The sequence below is a fragment of the Cucurbita pepo genome, chromosome LG02 (assembly GCF_002806865.2).
Source record: "Cucurbita pepo subsp. pepo cultivar mu-cu-16 chromosome LG02, ASM280686v2, whole genome shotgun sequence".
Lineage (NCBI taxonomy): Eukaryota > Viridiplantae > Streptophyta > Magnoliopsida > Cucurbitales > Cucurbitaceae > Cucurbita > Cucurbita pepo.
The window spans coordinates 11,283,783-11,308,810 of record NC_036639.1 but is presented as its reverse complement, the minus strand read 5'-3'; the positions used below and the strand labels follow the sequence as shown (position 1 = coordinate 11,308,810).

Genomic DNA, 25,028 nt, shown 5'->3' with positions numbered 1-25,028 from the left:
CCCGAATATTGATTGCACAATTCCATTTGGGTAAATAAAAAACATAAAATAACATTTTATTTTAGTTTGCCTTTAAATATTTAATTTATATTTTTTTTTTATAAAAAATAAATAAATAAGAATAATGTTTTCCATGAAAAAAAAAAAAAAAAAAAAAAAAAAAAAAANATGTTTTGACCTCGTATGGGTGATTACCAGTCTCGACCTTCTCGTGGCTAGCCTCCGTGTTCTTGAGGTCAACCTTTACCTTTGATAAGGTCAATTTCGCAATCAAATCTATTATGGTTTGTCATTTTATTGGCGTTTTTAGAGTAAAGTGTATATCATATGCTAACCCATCTCGTGAAATGTAATTTAACGTCCGAGTAACAAAAATGTACATGAATAAACCAATCTCACATCTAAATCAGACAACATTGAATATACGAAGTTAGAAGGTTTCATATTGGTACGTGGAGATAGTCTTCACTCTTAGAAACAAAGAATAAGTCACGTGACCATGTCATAGGAGAATGTCGGGTCCAAGAGATACCGAATTTAGATTCTAAATCTTGATCCGAATTATGGGTATAAGTGGTTACACGTTAAAATTAAAAAAACAAAATTGTATGGAAGCAATTAAAAAAATTGAGACAAGAAATGGAAGACAGGCAATTGAATCCCTACCTTGAATATGAGCTAAACTCAAAAGTGTTTGTATTTTCTGTTTCTTTTTATGTACACAACATATGATGTATTCAATGAATAGCTCTAGAAGTTCTCCTTGTGAAAGTGAAACCGAGTCGTCGAACTTAAACTAAATTCTTGGCATAGTTGCTTCAACGTTTGGGTCAGTGTAGCACTTCCACAATAAAACACACCTGCAAATCCAGACTACGATGCTATTAAATCATTTCTAGATCCAAATGTTTTAAAACTTTAGAAACGGTAACTTCTTATTACCTATACGCGAAGCCATGTGGTTACTTGCCATCTCCATGAACACCTTCCTCCAGTTTGGTCTAGCAAAATGCGTCCTTATCTGTTCATGTTACATCAAATATGTAATTTATAAACTTTAAATAATATACTTAGAATTGGAGGAGAACGATTAATAATGTTAGGTTTGATTTAGATTTGATTTGTTTTCGATATGTCTTGTAACTCTATATAATACCCAACCCAATTTCATTCTTCAATAACATTGTCATCTTTCCAGTTTTCTCTCTCCGTTCCTAATATTTTGTATCATAGTCATGCTCTAAACTTAGCCATGACAACTCTCTCTCTCTCTCTTACTAACATTTGGTATCAGAGTCATGCCCTAAAGTTAACCATGACAATAGAATCCTTAAATATCGAACAAAGATTGTGCATTTGGTACCAGAGCCATGCTCTAAAGTTAGCCATGACAATAGAATCCTCAAATATCGAACAAAGATTGTGAGCCTCGAAAGTGTAGTAAAAAAGTGACTAAAGTGTCGAACAAAGGGTGTACTTTGTTCGAGAGCTCCATAAGCCTCAGGGGAGGCTTATGGTGTACTTTGTTCGAAGGGAGGATTGTTGAAGATTATTGGGAGTGAGTCCCACATGGGCTAATTTAGGTAATGATCCTGAGTTTATAAGTAAATGAATACATCTCCATTGGCATGAGGCCTTTTGGGGAGCCCAGCTTATGCTCAAAGTGGACAATATCATACCATCATATCATTGTGGAGAGTCGTGATTCCTAACAAATACTTTATTTCAAAATATCAACCCGACTTTTGAAAGAATAGCTTTAGGGGACGAAGATAGTAATACCCGACTTTCGGAGAGAACATCAACTCCATTCCTAGCATGTTGAAGCTTTTGCACCATGGTTATAAGCGCAGACCTCACATCTCCTTCCTCATAAACACTTGTCAAGTAATTATGCATTTCTATTACTTGCTGCAAAATTCCATCAAACAATCTCATTCAGTTCAACAAATTATATGAACTTAATAATGAATCAAGAACAACAAAGCTTTCCAACTCACATTACGATCATACTCAGAGATATCATCCATAACGCCTTTGAACCACTCGAATGAGCCTTGTTCCCTTGTTATCCAATAGAAATATGTTCTTTCAGGCCCGCACCTACCGCTGCCTAAAGAGAGTTCGTGTACTGGTTCCTACAAAACATGAATGATTTGGGCTCTATATTTAATGTTTTATAGATATGAATACAAGTGGTTTGGAAGGCTTATGGTGTTGTTAAACTCACATCGTAATTGTGATTTGGCTTCATGGAATTTAGAACATCTTTTATAATGCTGATCATTGGAGTTGCGCCAATGCCAAGGCCAATAAGTAAGAGGATGTCGTATTTTTTGTAATCTTGTGCTGGAGCTCCATATGGGCCTTTGATTAGAATTCTTGGGTATCTGGAGATTGAAATGGTTGATGGGTTGAAGTAAGGGTGAGTATGAATGATGAGTAATGGGTATCAACTATGCTTACCTTTGTTGTGAATAGCCGTTGTCATCATATGCTTTTGTTTCCAATCTAACGAGATTTCCCTTTCTTGCTCTTGTGTTCTCAAGCTCGCAGACCTGCCATTTTCTTGTTTAGTGAGGTTGAATAACACAGTTTTGTAGTTTGTGGAGGGTTTTGTGAAGTGGGTTTTGTGTTCTTTTGTAAAGTGGGGTTGGATAATGGGATTCTCTGCTATCTGCTAACCACTCCCAGAGGTGATTCACAGGGTGAGATCCCATATCAGTTGGTGAATGGAATGAAACATTTTTTTTTTTTATAAGAGTGTAGAAACCTTTATCTGACAAACGCGTTTTAAAAACTTGAAGGGAAGCTCGGAAGGAAAAGTTCAAAAAGGACATGTTACAAATGGTATTAGAGCTACCGGCAAGGATGCTGGGCCCTGAAAGGGGTGGATTGTGAGATCCCACATCGACTGAAGAAAGGAATGAGTGTCAATGAGGATGCTAGGCCCCAAGGAGGGGTGGATTGTGACATTCCACATCGGTTCAAGAGGGGAACAAAACATTATTTATAAGGGTGTGGACACCTCTCCCTAGCATACGTGTTTTAAAAACCTTGAGGAGAACCCGGAAAGGAAAAGCCCAAAGAGAACAATATTTGCTAGCGGTGGGCTTGTGTTGTTACAAATGGTATCAAATCCAGACACTGGGTGGTGTGTCAGCAAGAATGCTGGGCCCTGAAACGGGGTGGATTGTGAGATCTCACATCGATTGGAGAGAAGGAGTGCCAGCGGGGACGCTAAGCCCTGAAAGGGGGTGGATTGTGAGATCACACATCGGTTGGAGAGGGGAACAAAACATTCCTTATAAGGGTGTGGGAACCTCTCCTTAACAAATGCGTTTTAAAAACTTGAGAGAAAGCCCAAAGAAAACAATATTAGCTAACGGTTGGCTTGGGTTATTACATATGGTAACAGAGCCAAACATTGGGCGGTGCACTAGCAAGGACGCTGGCCCCAAAGAGGGTGGATTGTGAGATCCCACATCAATGAGAGAGAGGAATGAGTGCTAGCAAGGACGTTGGGCTCCAAAGGGGGGCGGATTGTGAGATCCCACATCAGTTGAGAGGCGGGAACGAACTATTCTTTATAAGGGTATGAAAACCTCTTCCTAGCAGACGTGTTTTAAAAACCTTGAGAGGTATCCCAAAGAGGACAATATCTGCTAGCGGTAGGCTTGAATGTTACCAGATCTTGTAAGTTTGTTTTTAAAACGACAAGCTGTTGTTCCTATATCATAGGATTCTACAGTTTATAAGGAGCAAATCACCTGTGCAAACCTGTTATGAAGCTCAGCAGTCCAGTCTCCAAGTGTTCTAATATGGCAACTTAAGTAATCATCTCCTGGTGCAGAAGTGATAGTGAAGGGATGCCTGAAACAAATGAGAGAGCCTAAAGCTTGAATTTCTTAGCCAAATCAAAGCTGCAAGTTGCATATATGTATAGTAAAGATTAGATTATTACCACTCAAAACTTGATATATCTGGACACTTGACAAAGAAATACATCCCACTTTTATATCTAAATACTTGGGGTTTGGTCATGTAAATGGCAAGAACATTCCCTGTATATATCACTGCCTGGAACATTTGAAAACCCCATCATAAGCTTCATTTTCACATGGATATATTCACATACACAGACAGAGAGACAGACAGAGAGACAAAGATTTACCTTAATAACATCGACGTTATGCTTCAGCTCATTCACTGATGCTAGAAGTCTCTCGCTCGCATACAGAGACATTGGGAATACTAAATACATCCATGTCTACAAGCATTACGATAAAAGTTTAGAACAATATATGGTAGTGGTGGACATTACAAGTAATACTTACCGTCTTCTTGTACCATTCCCGGGCTAAGAACAGGTAGTAGCCATGGATTATGCAGAGGATATAGGCCACAGCAAGCAAATGATGAGAATACCAAAAGGCATTGAAGCCAGCCAAATGGTGGAAAGGCCAAGGCAATTTAATAACATTCCTTCTGAATTTGTGGGTGGCCAAAATGTATGAAAAGATCATTATAATCAATATCAAAATCCCAGTAACCCCAGGTGTGCTTCTCACCAAATCTCTATAACTAGGCTGATGAAAGTTGAAATTAGGCCCAACATGTTTCATAAATTCAGCTCTTGGGCATGAAATTAGCCTTGGAAAATCACAGGATATGTGCATGAACACATGAAGAAAAGTCCCAATCACTATGCCAAATGCAATTGTCTTGTGGAAGTTTATATTGTCATCAAAAGGGAAGATTTTGCTTAGTGATGTGGACCTAAGTGTTGTGAGTGTACTCCTACAAACTGGCAATAAAATTAAAGCCATATTGAACTTGAGTGTCTCAGCTCCACCCTTTGCAACACAAAGACAATACCCCATGATTTTGAATGCCTTTGTTTGCTGGTATTGATTAAACTTCCAAACGAATAACGCGACGTTTATCGATAACCATAATACAATTACCCATATCCTCTTCCAATTGTCGTGGATGAACTCGGTCGTTCTCGACATCGCTCGACTCACCGGAGTTCTGTATTGTCTAGGAATCATGGCTCTTGTAAGAGTGGTAGTTTTCTTCGCTATGTTCTTGGTGTTGTCTTGATCAAACACCATAACTTCTCTTAATAGAGTTTCAAGTTGTGAGAGCTGAAAATACAGAGGATGATATGAAAAGGGTATGATTATTGTAAGTTTGAAGAAGAAGAAGAAGAAGAAGAAGAAGAAGAAGAAGAAGAAGAAGCCTTTTACCTCTATGTATCCAAGATGGTCAGGATCAAGCTCCTCCATGATCATAGATGCATAGTAAGCTGCTTGCTTTTTGAGATTTCCTAGCTTGTTGGCTGAGGCACTCAAAATGATCACCTCCTTTACTTCCCCCTCTGAAAGCTTCCCATCACCATTTTTGTCACACCTGAAGAACTATCTCAAAATTTAACGATGGAAAGAGCTTGGCAACAAGAACAGAATCAAGAACTGGTTGGGTTACATTTCAAAGAATATTTGTAGGCGAAAATCCATATCTTGGCTGGTTATGTCTTCCCAAAAGCCCTGTAATTCTTCAATTGTAATGCCATTTTGAGGACAGAGTTTTCTTCTCCTCACCAATGCGTCGAACAATTCGCCTGCAAAGTCCTTTGAATCTCCGCCCATTCCTGCAAATACAGAGTCATGGTACGAAGGCAATTAAGAAAAGAAATGGTATGAAGATGATACCAATGCAGGCTCCAAATTTGTCTCTGAAAAGCCTGTCGTTAATAGCATGTTGGTGGAATCGGCCCTCAATTGCCCTCCAAGCATCAGCTTCCTTGCCAGTGACAGAGCGATCTAGAAACCTCAAGCTCTTAAGCCCTCTTTCGGCTTTGGATTTCCTTCTCCCAAGCCTAATAGCAGGCCTGGAAATGCCGTCTTCTTCTGTCCTTTTGAAGTTTCCATTTCTTTCACCGCTCTCGATCATGCCCACTTCCACCATTGCATCAGTTTCCACAGGATCCAGAATCCATCTCGTTGGGTCCTCACCCATCTCGTTGTTGTTCATGTTGTTGTTGTTGTTCATGTTGTTCATGTTGTTCATGTTCTTGGGTTTGGATCCTTCCTTGTTTGTGTTTTTTTTTTTTTTTTTTTTGTTCTTAGATGGATGATTGGGAATGAAGAGAGGGAAGAAGTGGTGATTGAAAGTTCGTTTATTTCGTTGCCTCTCTTATATATAGAAACCTATTATAATTTCTTTTTGTGGAAGTACAATCTTTCCGTACATTTCGCCCCTTTGTTTGGGTCCTAAAATTTTCAACACAATCCACTCTTATAAAATATAAAATATAAAATATAAAATATAAAATATAAAATATAAAATATAAAATATAAAATATAAAATATAAAATTGGGTTCCACCTCTCCATTTATCCCATCATTTATTTAAATTTTTAACGGTTTAAACCTTTAATTAAAATTTACAAACTCAATTTTAAAAAAATTATTTTTTAAATAGTTTAAAATTAATTTTAGGAGTTATCTTGTATACAATTATAGTATATTATTTCCAAATTAATAATAAATTTGGTTGGTTTGATTACCCAATTTAGTTGGAAGGAAATTCATAAGCCAACCAAATTTATAAAATTTTTATTTATTTGAATCTAATAATCTAATATAATAATTAATATTTTTATTTATTTGAATCTAATAACCTAATATAATAATTAATTTGTGATCAATCGATTAAAATTATTAAGAATATAATAATATGAATAAAATTAATAACAAATCCAGCCAGTTAGTTGTATATAACAACATGAATAAAATTAATAACAAATCTAAATCCAGACATGAAGGGAGAATAGACAGTCTGAGTACTCTACCATTGAGAATAGACAGTTAGTTGTGAAAAGTCTGAGTACTCTACCATTGAGTTAGCAACCCAAAAATAGAAAGAAAAAATAGAAAAAAAAAATATGTGCAGATACAATTGAAATCAAAATAACAAAAGAAATTAAATTGCACCGCCTAATCAAAATATTCCAAATAAAAAAAATTTCTTATATCACACAAAAGTAACTTTTTGTATCACAAGAAATACAATGAGACCATCGTGTGCGTGAAAAGCAAAGGTCCTGAAACGAAGATAACTAGCTTCATTTATACACGATCGGATTATATTTGTTTGATACACTGTTGTCAATATGAATGTGAATAGTGAAAACCGATTCCTTCAAGTGTTGCCTACTAAGCTCCCCCTCTTCGTGCAGTTCGACATATCCTTTCTCAATCAATCTTATACGAAGATTATTTCGTTTTAATACTTGCCCTCAGATCCTCTGACCATTCACCACCATAAGAATACAGGTCCTGTATGTCGAGAAGAACTCCCCATCAGAAGGAAGGCTATTCATATCATCATGCAAAGAACTCCCTATATTAGAATTATATCATCATGCAAAGAACTCCCCCATAAAAAGGAAGGCCGTTCTTGTCTCACCTATAAAGTCTCTATCGCATTGCTTATTAAATCATGGAGTTTAAATAATTTAAATATATGGTATAATGGCTACATTAATGCCTATAATTATGTTATCCTATTAATTTGTGCTCATTTTAGTTTTTGCTATTTTTAGTTCAGACTTTTGTAACGTTTCATTCTTTAAATAAAATTAAATGTGGATTCCTTGATCCACAAGGCATCTCTCATAGAAAGTGTTTTTCTTCTCCTCCCTTAAGCGAGCCTTCACATTAAGGCAAGCAAGAGGGGTACACCATCCAAAAAAGGAAAGGAAAACAAAGCAAAAGCAAAAGAGAATTTAAGAGAAGCATATCTTGAAATTTGGACCATTCAAAGTGGACAAAACAACAATCACCAGCAGTAGCGTTAGATCAACAAGTTTTCAGATATCATATCCAGATGAAGCTCCAAGACTTGTGCACAAAGAAACATCAGATTCAGTGTTTGCCATCTTTTCAAGCTCAAGCAACCTCACACAATAACAAAAACTCACCAATAAAAGGATCTCATCCTTACTAAATTCAAACCGAACACGAACAAGGACAACAATCAACTAAGCTAAGCTAATTCAAGTGGAAATAATAATGGATTCATCGAGGATGTGAAAATAGTAGTGATTATATTGGCAGAAAACCTGCCTCCAAAAGGTATAACTCTTTCATTTTCTTCTAAAAATGAAAAGAAGCAAAGAAAAAATCAACGAATGCCCTGAAAAAACATATATGAGCCTTTATATTTACATCCAAATTCAGTCTCTTCTCTATTATGTATGTTGTTTTAAACTGAAACTCTGCTTAATTTATTGCAGTTAGAGGAACTCTAGAATCTCTTACTGATTGTGCTGCTTCATGTGCTCCTGCTAAATGTTTTACATCTCCATTTGATTGCTTTGAATATTTCAAATCCCAAAATGACTTCAGAAGCTCATCGAAAGCTGGCGTTCTAAGTTCTTCAATGGATGTCATGCTTGGCAAGTTGAATGATCGCTTTCTTGGTGTCGAACAAGATGGTTCATCAACCTGTTGAGTAATTAAAATGGCAGAGGAATCATCAGTCAATATGATTTTAGTAACTAACTTAAATTACTATTAATGAATATATGATGCGTTTATCTATCTACCGTGTATTCTGTCAGCAGACATGTTCCTGCATGATCAGTGATTTCTACTATCTTGTGGTAATGGCCACCTTTCAAATCTCTTAACTCCTCACAACAAGGATTAATCATTGAATTGAGATTTCCACACGCTTCGTTGTCGAGTTCTAACGAATCTGCACAAACCACAAAATTCATATGTTTATATGTTTCTTTTAGATGTTATTATGCAATGAAGAATGCAGGATACTAACGATCAACAGATGAGAGGAGATTCTTGTTTGCATTATCAACATCTTCAAGAGCAGCGGATGCAGCCGAAGAAAACCGAGCAAGTAGCGCTTGATTGGATTCCATTCCATCCCTGATGGAAATAAGAATGTAATGACTGATCGTGAACAGATTATAACATTTATTTCTTTATATCAAAAGAGAAGTGTGTACCGAAAAATGGAATCCACAGAAGCAACACTGTTGTTTTCTAAACTGAGCAAGGATTCCTGAGCAGTTCTCCATTGTTGTGCACCCATTTTTGCCTTGTTCAAGCTAAACAGGTTTATATAATACCCTGTTAACTGGAGGGGCCAACCAAAAAAAGGTATTCGCAGGTGAAATTAGTTAGCTGAGTTAGGATCATACCAATTTTGAAGAACTTCTTCCATGTCTCTCTTCCCGTCTTCAACAAAAGAAGTATTTTCGTGGTAGTGTGACTCTGTTTTCTCCAGGTGCAATGTCCATTCAGTTTTCACTGAAGAAGTACACTCCTGCATGGTGGACATTTCTTTCTGTAGCAAGTTGGTTCTACTTGTTGCACTCTCCCGCAGGTCAGTGATTGCTGTTTGAACCTAAGGAAATGAACAGTTAACCTTTAGACGCTAAAAAAATTGGGTCTAATCTCCTCAGGAACAAGGTAAGGAAATACCAATTGTTTCTTTCTCGCATTTGAACTTGCTAGCAACTCTGCCACTTTAGCCAACAGTTGTTTTTCTTCATTGGCAGCACACTCCTGCAAATTTCAAAATAACTTTGAGCTCAATACAAGACTCCAGTAACTACTAAATCTGCCAAGTTTTTGCAATCTGCAAGTACCTCAAATTTCCTTTCAAGTTCAGACAATTTTTGCTCGTTGACTGATTGTGCATCTTCCACAATGTGGGTAAGTTTCGACGCATGCATGTCCAGAGTCTTTATGAAGTTTGAGGTAATTTTAGAAACTGAGCGTGTGGTTTCCACTGCTCTAGCATGTGCCTATATCAATGTGCAACAACAAGTCAAGCAGTTTATGAATTATCGTTAAGATTGTTGACATAAAAAAGTTGTATTGATCAAAAACCTGATGCTGCTTTTGAGCATATGCAGTCAGCTTCTCTTCCTGCTTGTGAAGGCTATTTTGAAGATCACTGAGCAACGCCTCAGCTTCCGAAGCAACACCATTGAAAAGCTGAGTCAACCAAAATTCAGCACAACCAGACAAGATAAAAAGAAAGTTCGTCGACCAAAAAGATTGTAATCAATTGCTTACGAGTTCAAGTGCAGATGAATGCTTTGAAACTTCAGAATTTATATCACCAAAGGTTGATTGAAAGTTTCCTTCAAGCTCTTCAGTTATACTATTCAGAGCTTTAACTCGAGAACCATACGTTATTTTCAGATTCCCAATCCGTTCTCTAAGTTCTTCGGTAGCCTTCACAAGCAGAATGAAAATTATAGGAGAATGAAAATTTCAGCTTAAAAAAGAGTTCTTAGTTAAACCTTACCTTAGTCTTTGTTAAAACAAAAGATTGCATATCTTCCTCCATGTCCCTTAGTTGCTGCTCTTGTTGGGTAACTGAAGTAGCTACAGTTTTATGCAATAACTCCAGCTGCTGAGTTAATTGAGATTGAAATTTCTGGACAAGTAATTTGTTTCTATCTTCAATTTTGTCCTTGCGCTCTGGATAGAACAGATGATGATCATCATAATCAATAGTTCTGGATAGAACTATATGAGAAAAAGAAAGGTAAGCTTCAAAGACACAATAACTAACCAATTTTGTCAAATAAACCCGACACATCTGATGCGGCATTTTCTAGCTCTGATCGCAGCTCAAATGCACGCTCAATAAGTGCTTTCTCTGTAGGGATTGACAAAGCACAACTGTCAGAAATTTGTGTGGAAGCAAAATACACAAATGGAAAATATAAAGTCAGAATGAGGGGATATGAAGTCCAAAATCTACAAAGCAAATAAAAAATTATACATAGAAAAAACTGCTAAAGGTCGGATGAAACATTTCTTACCAGACTTGAGAAGATTGATTATCAGAAATTCCTTTTCTTTAATTGTTGCATTTGCTTGGCGGTGTTTCTCCTCCAGATCAAAGAAAGCATGTTCAGTTTCTTCAAGCCTTTTCTGGAGTTACATACAACAACAGCTATAAGTATCTTTTTCCAAAGATGAGTAGAAAAAGGTGAGGAACAATTATATGATAGTCCTACACATGGATATACCTCTGTTCTATCTAATTTATCGCTTAATTCTTCTGATAAAAGTTGCTGAGAATCATAGAGCTCCTGAAGCTCCATTAATTGCTGCTCATAAGTAGAAGAAAACAATTAGAATACAAAATAAGCCATATGAATGGAATCTTCTGATATAAAATCTAGCTGTCTGCCCACGCACCTTGTCCTTGGATTCTGAATCAAGTTCCATTCGTTCTATTTTTTCAGCCATTGCCTGGAGTTGAAAATTATGAATATGATTTGATTAATATAAATAACACAGCAAATCTTTTTAACTAAAATCCTAAATAGTCCAAAATTAACCTTCTTCTCAGCTTCCTCATTAAGGTAACGATCACGTGGTATGTAGATTCCATTCTTCTCCCTTGCAGCATATACCTCTAGTATATAGAAGAGTATAGAATATTCTCAGATACTAAACGTCGAACAAAGGGAAAAAAAACTGATGTTTTTTTCAACCATGAGAGGGAAAAAACATCATGAGAGAGAGAGAGAGTAGAGAAAGAGCTATGAGCAGTAAATACCTTGTTTAAGGCGATCAATTTCAGAATATAAATCCTTGATCAATGCAGATTTCATCATTTTCTGGTTAATCTGAATGATCATGGACCATTTAAAATAAGCATAAGAGGAAGGAAGGGAAAACAGTATGATGGACCGAACCAAAAGATGAACATAAACAACTGATAATAAGTGAGCTGAAGTAGTGAACCTCAGGTTTGTTCTTAATGTTTTTGGCACGGTGAGCATAGTCAAGTGTACTGAGTGTTTCTTCCAGACAGTGGATAGAGGGTGATATTGTAGCAATGATGCACGTCTTTGTTTTACCTCCCAAAGAATCCCTCAGTAATCTTGTTAATTTGCTATCCCTGATATTCAATCATTCCATCAACCCTGTTAACTTCATCATCTATTCTTTTATCAAAGACAAAATGAGAATATGATACTTACCTATATGGAACATGACCTGAGTGTTCTACCAGGGCATTGATGACACGCCCAAGTGTAAGTAAACTTTTGTTTATCTCCCCAGCTTCTCTTGCTCTCCCCTGCAAATGTAGTGAACTTAATCAAGTACTGGTGGAAAAACTTCTCAATGAAATTTTGTGTTATGAGTTCAAAAGAGCTACAATTGTGTTTAGTATACTGCACCTCTCGTGCACCAGAACGAGAAATATTCTCTGAGCCAGCAAGGTCCACAAGATTAAGCTTCCCACATTTGATCATCTCCTCACCCTCTGGAGTGCACTCTTTAATGTGAATGGTGATGGAAAATATGGAATGTGAGCGACTACTTTGTTTATTCAGAAGAGTCTCTGCTGTACGCCTCTTCGCCGACCCCCTTTCCAAGATTTTATATATCTCATTTGCAGTACAGACCATCTCTTCTTCCAAGCCTCTCACGAAAACACCTCCTTTCCCATCTTCCATGAGAGCGATTGGTTTCTTGGACTTATCATCAATAAATTTTGAAGTCTCTTCAGGGGCCAAAAGATCTGTAATCTCTTCATTATATAACTCCAGAAACGTAACCTTCATGTTATACTCTGCATTTTGGGCTTCCAAAATATCAAAAATTTGTTTGACAGCTCTAGGAATAACACCAGCATCACTTGGAAATTCTCCATTCTGAGATCAACAAGAAATTCAACCCGACAGTGAAATAGAAGACTTAACAAAAATATATGTTGGTATCAAGAAATTAAGGTGGGGCTGTCGACCTTTTTCCTTGCTCCACCTTCCATTGTGTATGTTTTCCCAGTTCCAGTTTGACCATATGCGAAGATAGTACAGTTATAGCCCTCAAGAACTTCATAAACAATAGGCGACACAGCCAGATCATACAATTCCCTTTGTTGAGATGCAGGGCCAAATACCTTCACCATAGAATCAAACATTAAAGGAAAGAAAATTAATATACATCATAGAATTTCCATTATCAGCTTCACACCCAAGAAAATTGAGCTAAATTAAGAACATGACCAGCAGAATGAGCAAACCCATTGATCAAATTGAGCTTAATTAAGAACACGACCAGCAGAATGAGCAAACCCATTGATCAAAATTGAGGTTAATTAAGAACAGGACCAACAGAATGAGCAAACCCATTGATCAAAAAGAGATTGAAGGAAAAGAAAAAGGTGAGAACCAGAGACCTTATCAAATGCAAATGTTCTATCAATCTGCTTGTTGGCTATAGTCTGGATTGCAGAGACCTCTCTTCTACTTTCATGGCAGGAAATCACCACGGGAGTATGCAATCGCATTTCATCATCACTCAATGGCCTAAATAGGAAACATTTCCCAATTCAAATCTCCAAAAGAATAGAAAATTATAGCAATAAATAAATAGATTCCCCTCCAGTTAATCACCTGCAACGCACAATAACCTGCACATTGACGCCCTTTTCTTTATCATGCTTATTACTCGAATTAGAATCCCCAGATCGTAGATCTCGAGTTGCCTTGTCGTTCGAACGAGGAGTCTGAGACGGCGATATTGGCACTAATCCTCCTTTTCTTTGCTGTGATTGAGCTGACTCCATCTCAAAACAACCGTCCTTCGGATCTCAAGCCTTTCAGAAACCAGTAAGAACAAAGTCAGCAAAAATCGAGTCTACCAAACACAAAATAATAATCCTATAAACCTTAAGAAACCCAGAACAACAAAATCGAGTTCTATTGCAATGCCGATAATTAAAAGTAGAGAAACCTAAATTTAAGCAGAATCCGAAGCCTCACTAACTAATTCAGCTCCACCTCCATCCGTTCAACTAAGCAATCTCAAACTCATACATTAACATTTACATTTACATTTACAATTACAATTAAAAAAGAGCAGAAATGAAAACACAATCACTGTAAGAAAGTACGCCGTAATAGGAAGTGCACAGTAAAAAAGATTACTCAAACATAGTCAGACATAGGAAATGGGTATGAATCTTAACTGGATCGAAAATGACGGAACGAACCCGGAAATCCTGTGATCGAATCAGAAAGAAGCGAGGAAGAAGGAGGAGAGAAAAGTAGAGTAAAGGAAGATGAAACAGAACACTAAAACACAGTGATTCAATGATCGGCCAAAGGAAGAGATGGTTAGAACACCCAAAAGAAGAAGATTCTGAATCAATGGCGATGATTATAGCGAGAAAAACTGAAGAACAGTGACTGACGATGAAGAAAATGGATTGGATTTGAAGAGAGAAGTTTAGAGAGAGAGAGAGAGATGCAAGAGATGTGAGGAAGAAGAAGATGGAGTCCGGATCAGTAGTTGGCTATGAAAATTATAAAATATTACGATATTTAAATTTTTTTTTTTTAAAAAAAAAAAAGGAATTTGGAAATTTGGAAATTTGGAAAATGAAAATTTAAAAGACGTTACGAGGAGTTTGAAACTCGGCAGACGGCCTTGGACGGTCCAGTTAACGGCGTTAAAATAATAAAAAATAAAAAATAAAAATAATGGTTCCGTTATGTAAAACCTACACCCTTCCTCCCGACCGTTATAAATGGACAAAATCATAAAAAGCTAAGCTTCTTCATCTTTTCTTTTTTTATTGGTTTTTATGAAAATTTATTCAAACCGAATTCCCTGCCGATAATACCCCTTTAACTTCAAATATATTACAAAAAATGCCCTCTCCCCCATTTCAATTTATTCAAAAATTAAGTTTTATTTTTAAATTAAAAAATTTAGCCTTCAATTATTGTCTTTCACAAAAAAAATGTAAAAACTTATAAATCATTTAAACCTAATAAATTTCAAAAAATTTTACAAAAATTTATTTAATAGATTTAAAAATTATTTAAAATAAATATTATTTAATAAAATGTATAGAGTAATTTGAATCTCAAAGAATTGTTTTTATGTTAGAAATATTCGATCAACAAAATAATCTAGATCAACGAATATTTTTATGTTTACGAGGATTCTTAGATTCAACTAGCTAAGGTTTTCATATCACCGTCCAAGTTACTTTGATACCTCCCAACGAAGAACAGTCCCCTTACCATAGATACATAAGTAGAGCTCGATCAACCTCATTAACAATCTAGACACTGAAAACTTTGGAGAACACATTGAATGTGCTTTAACCTACTAGCATAGGAAAGGGAACGTGTAACCCAACTATTAATACTTGAAATCCTAACACTTCAATTGATTCAAAATCAAACAGAGATCTAGGTAATGTGTCAAGAAAGAAACGAAAGAGAACTCTAGAAAATCAGTCAACCCATAATAGCTCAAGTCTACCGTTAGTAGATATTATTCGCTTTGACCCGTTACGTATCGTCATCAACTTGATGCATTTTAAAATCGTGAGGCTAACGACGATACGTAACGTGTCAAAACAGATTATATCTATTAGCAATGGACTTGAATGGTTAAACATTCGACACAAAATAAAATAAATTTTGAACAATTTGGAAGACTAAATGGAGCAGCGTCACAAGAGGGAGATGTCCCCCAGTAGCAGCTCCATGGGTCCATTCCCCAGTTTTCCGATATTTTAAAATAAATTAATTAATTAAATAAGAGGAACATTTTGAAATTAGTTTAGTTTGAAAATTTTAAATTAATTACTAATTTCAATATTATGGAGTTTTGCCCATTTTCTATTTAAATTCATTTCCAATCTCTACAAGGGACAGACCGTTATTTTTATTTCTTTCAGACACGGAAAACATTTCTAGAAATACTAAACCTAGGATGAGTCACCCTCGATATTGTCTCAAATCCATTCTTACTACTGGACGATATTGTCTCAAGTTCACCGCTAGCAGAGTCCTCTTTAAATTTTTCATTCAAGGGCTTTCCCTCACCGTTTTAAAATTATTTGAGTAAGATTTCAAAGTTTTCACACCTTTATAACAAAGGTTAAGTTCTCTCTCCAATTAACATGGGACACAATACACACTCTTTTGAGAGCCCAACATCCTTGCTGGTATACAGTTTCGTGTCTAACTTTGATACCATTTGTAACAGCTCAAATCCACCACTAGCAGATATTGTATTCACACTCAACGAGCTAGTGAAGAGCTGATTGAATCGATGTCAACCATGTTTTAAAATAGAAATAAATATAAAAAGAATGACGACATTAATGGGGTTGGAGTAGAACTCAACCTTTTTCATCCATTTGTGAAACTAAGAGTGATTCGAAGAGGCATTTGATTCTCTTCAGAAACTATTTAAAAATGGTTTCTTCTTCACCCAAACTTCCAAGAACACTGCAACTTTTGGGCAAAACCAAAAGGAAAAAGTGTTTGAATTGTGAGTTTTAACACATGGGGTTGCAGCTTTAGTTCTTCAAATCTTTAGAACTGCAACTACCACCTTATTCCCTTCCCACTTTTAACTACTTTTTCTAATATTTTACTTCTTCTAACCCTAATTTTACTTTCATGCTAGGAATGACACAACCAACCATCCAATCGATCTCTTCGTAATTAGAGATGTCCGGTTTACCCGCTTCGAAATTAGAAATCGGGAGGAACTGGAAAACATTTTTTTCCTTTTAAATAAACGAGACACGAAATGAGATTAGCTCAATTTCCCATTCCCCCATGCGTGACCTAATCCCTAGAGATTTCCTTGGGAAATCTCCACCCATTCTCTCGAAAAATAAATGAAGAATTTTGTGGGATGAGAATAGGGAATGGAAAGGCTTCATCATCCCCACCTTAATTCGTAGACATCTGAAGTCGTCTCCACCCGACCCATAAACGTTTCTATGCATAATGAAAGTAGTAATAAGGTAGATATAGAATTATTGGTATTACGTGCAGGTGTGTACAAATCCAAGTGCTGTTGTTGGTGGGTGTAGTTGTAAAAGTTGTTTCATGGTCAAACAACAATCACCACCTCATACCTTCCTTCAATTCCACACTTCCCCTAAGCCATTGGAGTAATAATCATCAAAGGTTGACCTTTAAGACATCATCTATGTCAGTCGCTTTATTTCTCATCCTAAAAAGTTTGTCACTCAAGGCAGAATTGATTCAGGTTCTTATGGTTAAGCCACCAAAAAGAAAAGTGCACGTTCTTTCGTAATCATTTTATTCTTAAAACTGTGATATCGGTTTATTTATATAAAACTCTTTTATTCGGGTATCATATCATCAAGAGAAAACGTTGTAGATATTTAGATTGATGGAGTAGATAACGTACCTCCTTGATATGATTTTTGGCATTACCAATTATTTGGTATGCAAGGACAGAGAAATTTATAGGGTCCCAGATTTGAAAATAACATGTCCTAAGGACTGAGTATGGGGACAACGAAGGTGCAAGCCATGATCGCAAACCACATGCTACAAAAAACAAAATATTATCACATTATGAACCTACACATTTCACTTTCCCATTTGTAATCACCAAACTTATATTCCACAATAAACATATTTCTCTAATCTCATTCATATTTTTCATATTTATACACACCGACTCTGTATACATCACTTACATGCATATAAAAATCTATATGCAGCCACAGACTTGGCTGATTTGGCCATATCTTGCCGCTGTTACTGCATTGAGTTTGTTTAAAAATTGTGAGATTACATATCGATTGGAGAAGAGAACGAAACATTTCTTACAATAAGAGTATGGAAATCTCTCCGTAACAGTGTTTTAAAATGGTGAGGTTGATAGTGATACGCAACGGGTCAAAACAGATAATATCTACTAGCGGTGATCTGTTATAAGCATGGAATTTCTCGAGAACTACTAAAAGAGATGAAATTTTGTACAACTTTGTTTTGATCATTTTCTTTAACCAACATCAAGTGAAGCTAAGACTAAGTGGGAAAAAGTGTTTCTTTTTGGAGAAGATTTTCTTCTTATACGTTCATGTTTTATCTTGTCCTAACTTTTCATACTTGAATTTAACAAAATAATCATTTTGAAACTAACTTTTACTTTATAATTCAATTTCTATGAGAATATATTTTAATTATCCAACGTGTTTTTCAACTCGAACAAGGTCAACATGGCCCCTTACCTCTTGTTCACAGTTTGAGTTGACATATGGCTTCGTTCTCGTTGGTGACTGCAACTCTACTTATTTACGATACCTGTTATATTAATAATTAAAATCTCATAAATCGTAGATGTCGAACATCCACAAATTACAATACATCACTAAAATTTGTCACAAATATCAAATATTCTTAAAATTTTTATAATAATTTGAAAAGTAGGGTTTGGTCTGATTGTAACTGAATTGGTCAAGTTGACCCAACCAAGAAAGTGTCAACTTGCTAACCAACCCAAATTTTCAGTTCTCCAAAAATTCAACCTAACCCAAATGTAGCAACTTAAGGGTACTGCTAGCAAATGTTGTCAATTTCTATCAGCCGCACGGTTTTAAAACACATCTACTGAGGAGAGATTTCACACTCTTATGTTTCGTTCCCGCTTCAACTGATGTAGGATTTCACACCAAATAAATAAATAAAAAAAAAATCTAACTCAACCTTCTTGATTTTATGGTTTAAGTTGAATAATCTAAATTAATTAGATTCTCGAATCATATGAACGCCTCTAATCTAATCTAATGAACAGTATCCATTAGAGTATCGATTAGAGTGAATAGTTAAATACTATGTCGCTAGAACCAAGATTTTGCCGGAAAGTTTCATTTAAATAAACAATCATCCAATATCCAGCCATTTTCGACCACATTGTATTATAATTTATTTCATTGTTGCTTCTTTTATAAACTATCTTAAAAAATGTAATGCATATTTGGAGGTAGTTATAAACATATGATTATATAGACTGATTCAACTTTAGCTCGATTAAGATACCTTCTCAACATCACGATTAAATTAACCCGAGTTGAGAAGCTAGTGCCGGACAAGCACAATAAGTGTGCATACAAAAATTATTCAATGTTATCGCTACATTGTGAGTGTTACTCTTAAAACTGTGAGATGCATGACGTTAGGTACAATATTAAAAGCGTTTATTGGTGCTTGTTCTATTCATTATGGTGTAGTATGGTGAAGCATAGATCGAAAGGTATTGTTTTCAAAGTGTTTGGAACGAAAGAGAGAAGTTCATAAGATTATCAAGTCCTTTTAAATTTCATTGCAACTTTCATCGATCTTTTGAATGATCCAAAATATCGAGTCATTTTAAATTTTCCATAAGTAACAACGATTTGTGGTTTAAAGTTCTCGAAAAGTGAGTCGTTACCTACTCCTAATTATACAACACAACAAATTGTTATAGTTTAATAAAATGAGTTAATTTGACGGTAAAAATGCCAGGTTTTTTAAAATAACTTTATTTAAGGACATATCGGACGAGTGAGGGGGTGTATGTTAATTGAGCCATTGGGTCCGTGTAAGCGTTTTCATATTTGTTGTATGTCTAAGACGGTTTTAATTTATATATTTTATTAGATAATTTTATAGGTAAAAATCAAAATTCGGAGAACTCAAAGCAAAGAAAGGATTAGAAAGAACAAAAGAAAAAACAAAAAACCAGACATAATCCCCAAACAAAATCTAAGAAAAAAAGCAACCTTCACATTCCAAACACTATAAATTAAGCACCTAAACTTGAGAACTGAATCACCCATTAAAGCTATCTTCCACTCACTTAACCCCAAATGGAAATGGATGGAATAATTGTTGTTCTTCTATTGATTCTGGTGGCTCCGCCGTCTACTGCGGCGGTGGTAGTACCGGCGACTGTGTTTAGAGAATACATAGGAGCTGAGTTCAATGATGTCAAATTTTCCGACGTTCCGATTAACCCAAATGTAGAAGAGTTTCACTTTCTTCTGTCGTTTGCCATAGACTTCGACAGCTCCCGCCGTTGTTTCACTAATGGAGTATTCAATGTTTTCTGGGATTCCTATAATCTTAGCCCTTCCGCTGTTGCTGCCATTAAAAAGGTAATCAAACGTTCAACAACCCAATGTTAATACATTAATATATATATATATATATATATATATATATATATATATCACATTGTCCAACATAATTGTCCAACATAAGCTCGCGTAGCTTTGTTTTTTATTTTTTTGTTTTTTCAAAAGGTCTAGTAGCAACGTAGATTGTGTTCTTTATTTATAAATTCATGATTTCCCTCTTAATTAGCCAATCTGGAACTACTCTTCTATACAATTCTCAACAATCTCCCTCTCGATCAAAATACACCATAGAGCCTCCCATGAGGCCTATGAAGCCCTCGAAATAGCCTCTCCTTAATGGAGGCTCAAGTCCTTCTCTAGAACCTCCCATCAAGCAAAATACACCATAACAATCCTCTCCTCGAGCAAAATACACCATAAAGTATCCCCAAAGCATCCCCTGAGGCCTATGAAGCCCTCGAAATAGCCTCCCCTTAATGGAGGCTCAACTCTTTCTCTAGAGCCCTCGAACAAAGTACATCATTTGTTCGACACTTGAGTCACTTTTTACTCTGATACCATGTTAGGAATCATGACTCTCCACTATAGTATGATATTGTCCACTTTGAGTATAAACTCTCATGGCTTTGTTTTTTTTTGTTTCTCCAAAAGGTCTCGTATCAATAGAAATAGTGTTCCTTAAGTATAAACTAATAATTTTTCTGTTAATTAACGAACAAAATTACTCATGTGGATTAGAATCATTCAAACGTGAGAGTGGGTGTAAGTCTTGGAGGAGACAGCGTGGGAGACTCAGGCTTTGTTTATTTCAAACCTTCTTCAATAGCTTCATGGGTTTCCAACGCAGAACGTTCACTCACAAAGCTCATAAACACCTTCAAACTCGACGGCATCGACATCGATTACGAACACTTCGAGTCGGACCCCAACACGTTCGCTGAGTGCATAGGGCAGCTAATTAGACGGCTAAAGAAGAAGGGAGTCATCTCATTTGCTTCCATTGCCCCTTTTGACGACACTGAAGTTCAAGCCCATTACTTAGCCTTGTGGAAAAGATACGGGCACTTGATAGATTATGTTAATTTTCAATTCTATGCTTATGATAAGACCACCACAGTTCATCAGTTTATCAAACATTTCAAAGCTCAAAGCTCAAATTATGAAGGTGGTAGGATCCTGGCAAGCTTAGCCAGCGATGATACCGGCGGATTGTTGCCAAAGCATGGGTTTTTTAAGGCGTGTCGAAGGCTTAGAACGGACAAACTCCTTCATGGAATCTTTATTTGGTCTGCAGATGATTCACAAGCTCATGGTTTTAGGTATGAAAAGAAGGCACAAGCACTTCTACAAAGCCCCAATTACCACTCATGAAATCTCCCCCACTCCTTTGATGTTATATCGATGAGTTTTAATCCGGTCTTGATGCACGTGACATACAAAAATGTATTAGATTTCCTAGTTTTAAATCATGATATAAACTTATAATATAAGGTATCTTTTTTTTTTCCAGATATATACGTATTACTTGTTATATCTTTCATAATTACACTCAAAGGTTTCTAACCTCTCGTAGGCGTAGATCGATTGTATTAATATAGTTTATATTGTGTGACACGTGTGGGTTCATGCATCATCACATAATCATATCATAATGTAGAAGATGACATAGCATATCTTGTAATATGACATAACATATAACATATATATTACAGTATAAACATAACATAGTATACATCATACCATGATAAAAGACAATACATACAAAGATTATAGGCATGTGTCGCTCATACAACAAACCAGTCATCTAACCATGCCAATAGTAAAGCCACTTGCTTGACTGGCCTAAGTCGGAGTCACTCTACTTCCACCTCATGAATGTATGCTAGCAATTGAAAGGCAAGGAGTTTGTAGCAATAGTTTGGTGCATTTTCGAGTACACTGCAAGCGTAGATTGTTCATATTCAATCTAGAACATATTCAATCTAGAACACAACGAGGAAGATCACGAACCACATGATGTTCTCACAAATTACATTAGACGAACATAATTATTTATATTGATTCAAATTGTTGTGTAACTTGAGTTGTCTTTTGAACGTTGAAGATTTATAACCAATACCCACATTTCTTTAGTACTTAGATCCTTTAGGAGGATATTATGGCTCTATAGACCACTGAAACCAAACATATACAGAGATGGCGAGACAAGACCTCAATAAGCCTACTCAATTTGACAAGTGGAGGATTGTGATGATGGCAATAGGCAGTGTATAGGTAGAGCTGACCATAGATATTTTGTGGGCAATAGTCACAAGAAAGTCGACTCGTTGAAATATCTTGTAGAGTCATAGTCGGAGGCATCACAATCATATCTTTTAATACATCGTATGAGATTACGCTCAATTTCCAAATAGAAAAAAATGTAACAACCCAAGTCCACTGTCCGTAGATATTGCCTCTCTAGGTTTTTCCTCCCAGATTTTTCCTCAAAGTTTTTAAAACGTGTCCGTTAGGGAGAGATTTTCACACCCTTATAGGAAATGTTTCGTTCTGTTCTCTAACGAACGTGGGATCTCACAAAAAGACGGTAAAAATGAATGTTACAATCGCACAATATATCCAAGTTCTCGATAATGAATTAGTTCCTAAATGTGGCGTTATCATAACTATTGTATGGGTTGGTGTTCTATATTAGGATTGTTTGGTGCATAGGCATGTGATGGAGTACAAATGAGGAGTGGAAAGAGTAGGATAATTAGGCATAAAGGGTTTGAGAAGGGCCCTTATTGTATTTGATTGATATGCCATTGCAGTAGGGGTTGGGTTATTAGGTAGGTAGTTCCCTTTGTTAAATTAATATAATTGTTCCACTACCATGAATGTATGAATATGAATATGATTATGATGATGTCAAATCTTACCAGCCTTTTGCTTCTGTAAACCAAAAACAATGACACTTGCCCCACCACCACCACCACCACCACCACCACCACTTCCCTATGTAGTTTAATGCATCCCCATGTGACCCTCACACACTTCAATCATATGCCTCAATTTGAATGTGACTACTTTAAAATGTGCCTATGCTTCTCTCCTAGGATATTCATCACCAGACACGCTCCTTGCCCTCCCTCACAGACACACCTCCTCGCCCTCGTCATCACCTTCTTCGACGATCCAATTTTATGTTATTTGGGTTATCAACTCAATCAATTCGAAATTTTGAGTTGATTCAAAAAAAATTCTCCAACCCAGTTGAGTATTTGACGTTCTAAACATAAACACTAATCAAAGGTTCCTTATTTAACGATATCAAGTCAGTATGATTCCCCATTTGAAAACAAATGGCCATGAAGTGCAAAGAGGGGAGGGGACCTCCAAACACCATCTTTCCCCAACTCACAAGTTGTAGGCCCATCAAAATCACCTACCTCACTTCAAAATTAGAGTCACTACCTTTATTATCATGCCCTTTGTTCCCTCCTTTCATTTTTGTTGTCTTCGAATTGAAAAGTTTATCGAAACTTAAATCGAGCTTCGAACTCATTCATAGAGCTACAACTATCTAATAATTCTAACATCAGTCCTAACAATAGTTAAAAATACGGAAGATAAGCCAACTTAAATAGTCCCAAACTGAGCTTAAGTTAGTTCAAAACACAAAATCAGCTCGAATTAGCTTCAAACACCATAGCGAAAGGGTGGTTTGAACTAGAACCGAAGTTGAATTGGACGATATTGACAACAAAAATCCGACCATTAGTCTACGTGGCTAAACTAGTTGACCCTTTGAACAAAATAAGATGGCAAAAGAATTACCTTTTCAACTTAGATTGAAAGAGACAGAGATATGATATCTTCAAGTGAGCATTTTTTTTTTTTTTTTTTTTTTTAGTCAAAAAGTGTTTAAGAGACAGAGAAACCAACTTGATTTAGGAGTTGGGGAAAGGAAGGAAGAATTAGTCAACGCAAAAGTCAAAATGATGACATCAGCATCCACGTAATCTATCTTTTTTCCTCTCTACATAACTCCCTATTCCACATCTCTCCCTTTCATTCACAAACACAAATTAAGAAAAGAAAAGAAAAGAAAGTATTCAATCGCTCTCTCCCTCCCTCCCTCCTCCACCTCATCATGCACAGTCACTCAGCCGCCACCGCAGATGCCTCCCTGAGCCACCTCCAACCGCCGCCACCTTTCCCGTCGTTCTCAAATTTGATATGTTCCCACAACCCTTTCCCAATGGTAGAGGCATTGGAGGTTAGTTATAGTGGGAGTAGTAGTGGAGGTTGTAGTTATAGTAGCTACGGGTCTCCAACATCGCACCCTGGGCTAAGCCATGCTCCAACCTCTCGCCGACCACTCACAAGGGCTTACAGCTCCGGCCATAATGAGAGAAGAGGCGAAGAGAGGACATGGTCCAGTGAAAGCAGTATGATAATTGAAGGAATGAGAAGAGCTTCTCCATATACTCCCCAAGAGAAGAGACACAGAATTGAAAGATACAAAATCAAGAGAAACCAAAGGAATTTTAATAAGAAGATTAAGGTAATTAATTATTATTATTATTTTTTTTTTTTAATTTTATGTATATAAAATGTTAAAAGTTTGAATTTTTATTAGTCCCGAAAATTTGGCAGTATGAATGTAGGAAGACACTGGCAGATAGTAGAAAGCGCATACGAGGGAGATTTGCGAGAAATGAAGAAGCTGAGAATAGTAACTCGACTAGCTCGCCAGTCGAGACATGGAGCTGCTATGACAATGCCATGCCCGAGGACGATGCCTCTTGGACAACCTTTCTTGATTCTTACTCTCTAAACTTCGTTCCTTGATTTACATCCTCTCGAGTCTTACTTTTTTTTTTTTTTTTTTTTTTGTACCCTAAAACGTATGTAAAAGAAAAATATCTTTTGGTTCCTCTTTTAAGGGTCGATGTTTGAACCTCTATCTCGTAATTGTTTGAATTGGAAGAAAAACAAACCATCAGATGTACTTTTTTTTTAGTTGTAAAATTCCTTAATGAAGATTGAGTTATCAA

The 25,028-nt window shown here is 36.2% G+C and overlaps 4 protein-coding genes across 5 annotated transcripts; 2 read left to right on the top strand and 2 right to left on the bottom strand.

Annotated features, from left to right (window-relative positions):
- Nucleotides 1-681: 681 nt before the first annotated feature.
- LOC111786812 (putative respiratory burst oxidase homolog protein H) lies at nucleotides 682-6,075 on the bottom strand. The gene is made up of 13 exons (XM_023667036.1): nucleotides 5,718-6,075; nucleotides 5,491-5,656; nucleotides 5,253-5,415; nucleotides 4,338-5,150; nucleotides 4,175-4,270; nucleotides 3,965-4,080; nucleotides 3,771-3,873; nucleotides 2,467-2,558; nucleotides 2,231-2,390; nucleotides 2,001-2,138; nucleotides 1,783-1,911; nucleotides 943-1,021; nucleotides 682-860 (listed from the first exon to the last, which is right to left on the bottom strand). The coding sequence occupies exons 1-13, from the start codon at nucleotides 6,073-6,075 to the stop codon at nucleotides 751-753; spliced, it is 2,523 nt and encodes an 840-aa protein (XP_023522804.1). The 3' UTR covers nucleotides 682-750.
- Nucleotides 6,076-8,097: 2,022 nt separating this feature from the next.
- LOC111786706 (kinesin-like protein KIN-5D) lies at nucleotides 8,098-14,348 on the bottom strand. 2 transcript variants are annotated; one of them, XM_023666939.1, is made up of 23 exons: nucleotides 14,044-14,348; nucleotides 13,469-13,671; nucleotides 13,252-13,381; nucleotides 12,817-12,972; nucleotides 12,248-12,724; nucleotides 12,047-12,144; nucleotides 11,808-11,964; nucleotides 11,620-11,689; nucleotides 11,399-11,475; nucleotides 11,256-11,309; nucleotides 11,084-11,164; nucleotides 10,874-10,985; nucleotides 10,621-10,707; nucleotides 10,351-10,526; nucleotides 10,116-10,277; nucleotides 9,927-10,034; nucleotides 9,683-9,841; nucleotides 9,516-9,599; nucleotides 9,233-9,438; nucleotides 9,038-9,139; nucleotides 8,848-8,957; nucleotides 8,618-8,769; nucleotides 8,098-8,516 (listed from the first exon to the last, which is right to left on the bottom strand). In XM_023666939.1, the coding sequence occupies exons 2-23, from the start codon at nucleotides 13,639-13,641 to the stop codon at nucleotides 8,292-8,294; spliced, it is 3,156 nt and encodes a 1,051-aa protein (XP_023522707.1). In that variant the 5' UTR covers nucleotides 13,642-13,671; nucleotides 14,044-14,348; the 3' UTR covers nucleotides 8,098-8,291. The 2 variants fall into 2 exon arrangements, with proteins under 2 accessions (XP_023522707.1, XP_023522713.1); XM_023666945.1 differs by lacking the exon at nucleotides 14,044-14,348 and adding an exon at nucleotides 13,809-13,879.
- A 5,368-nt stretch (nucleotides 14,349-19,716) lies between these two features.
- LOC111788470 (chitinase 2-like) lies at nucleotides 19,717-21,357 on the top strand. Its single transcript, XM_023668805.1, has 2 exons — nucleotides 19,717-20,004; nucleotides 20,725-21,357. The coding sequence occupies exons 1-2, from the start codon at nucleotides 19,717-19,719 to the stop codon at nucleotides 21,355-21,357; spliced, it is 921 nt and encodes a 306-aa protein (XP_023524573.1).
- Nucleotides 21,358-24,229: 2,872 nt separating this feature from the next.
- LOC111788469 lies at nucleotides 24,230-24,822 on the top strand. The gene is made up of 2 exons (XM_023668804.1): nucleotides 24,230-24,535; nucleotides 24,628-24,822. Exons 1-2 carry the CDS (start codon nucleotides 24,230-24,232, stop codon nucleotides 24,820-24,822), a joined length of 501 nt encoding a protein of 166 aa, XP_023524572.1.
- The last annotated feature ends 206 nt before the right edge of the window (nucleotides 24,823-25,028 follow it).

What these genes read in the sequence shown, in the direction of transcription:
- LOC111786812 (XM_023667036.1), bottom strand. Translation starts at nt 6,075, where the DNA reads ATGAACAACATGAACAACATGAACAACAACAACAACATGAACAACAAC. An exon ending in GGGAATGGTACAAGAAGACG is followed by an intron (nt 4,271 to 4,337) that starts GTAAGTATTACT and finishes TAATGCTTGTAG; the next exon opens with ACATGGATGTATTTAGTATT. An exon ending in TTCATAACAGGTTTGCACAG is followed by an intron (nt 2,559 to 3,770) that starts GTGATTTGCTCC and finishes AGAAAATGGCAG; the next exon opens with GTCTGCGAGCTTGAGAACAC.
- LOC111786706 (XM_023666939.1), bottom strand. Translation starts at nt 13,641, where the DNA reads ATGGAGTCAGCTCAATCACAGCAAAGAAAAGGAGGATTAGTGCCAATA. An exon ending in ATGAGGAAGCTGAGAAGAAG is followed by an intron (nt 11,310 to 11,398) that starts GTTAATTTTGGA and finishes TTTCAACTCCAG; the next exon opens with GCAATGGCTGAAAAAATAGA. An exon ending in GTCTGCTGACAGAATACACG is followed by an intron (nt 8,517 to 8,617) that starts GTAGATAGATAA and finishes ATTACTCAACAG; the next exon opens with GTTGATGAACCATCTTGTTC.
- LOC111788470 (XM_023668805.1), top strand. Translation starts at nt 19,717, where the DNA reads ATGGAAATGGATGGAATAATTGTTGTTCTTCTATTGATTCTGGTGGCT. An exon ending in CTGTTGCTGCCATTAAAAAG is followed by an intron (nt 20,005 to 20,724) that starts GTAATCAAACGT and finishes CATGTGGATTAG; the next exon opens with AATCATTCAAACGTGAGAGT.
- LOC111788469 (XM_023668804.1), top strand. Translation starts at nt 24,230, where the DNA reads ATGGTAGAGGCATTGGAGGTTAGTTATAGTGGGAGTAGTAGTGGAGGT. An exon ending in ATTTTAATAAGAAGATTAAG is followed by an intron (nt 24,536 to 24,627) that starts GTAATTAATTAT and finishes AAAATTTGGCAG; the next exon opens with TATGAATGTAGGAAGACACT.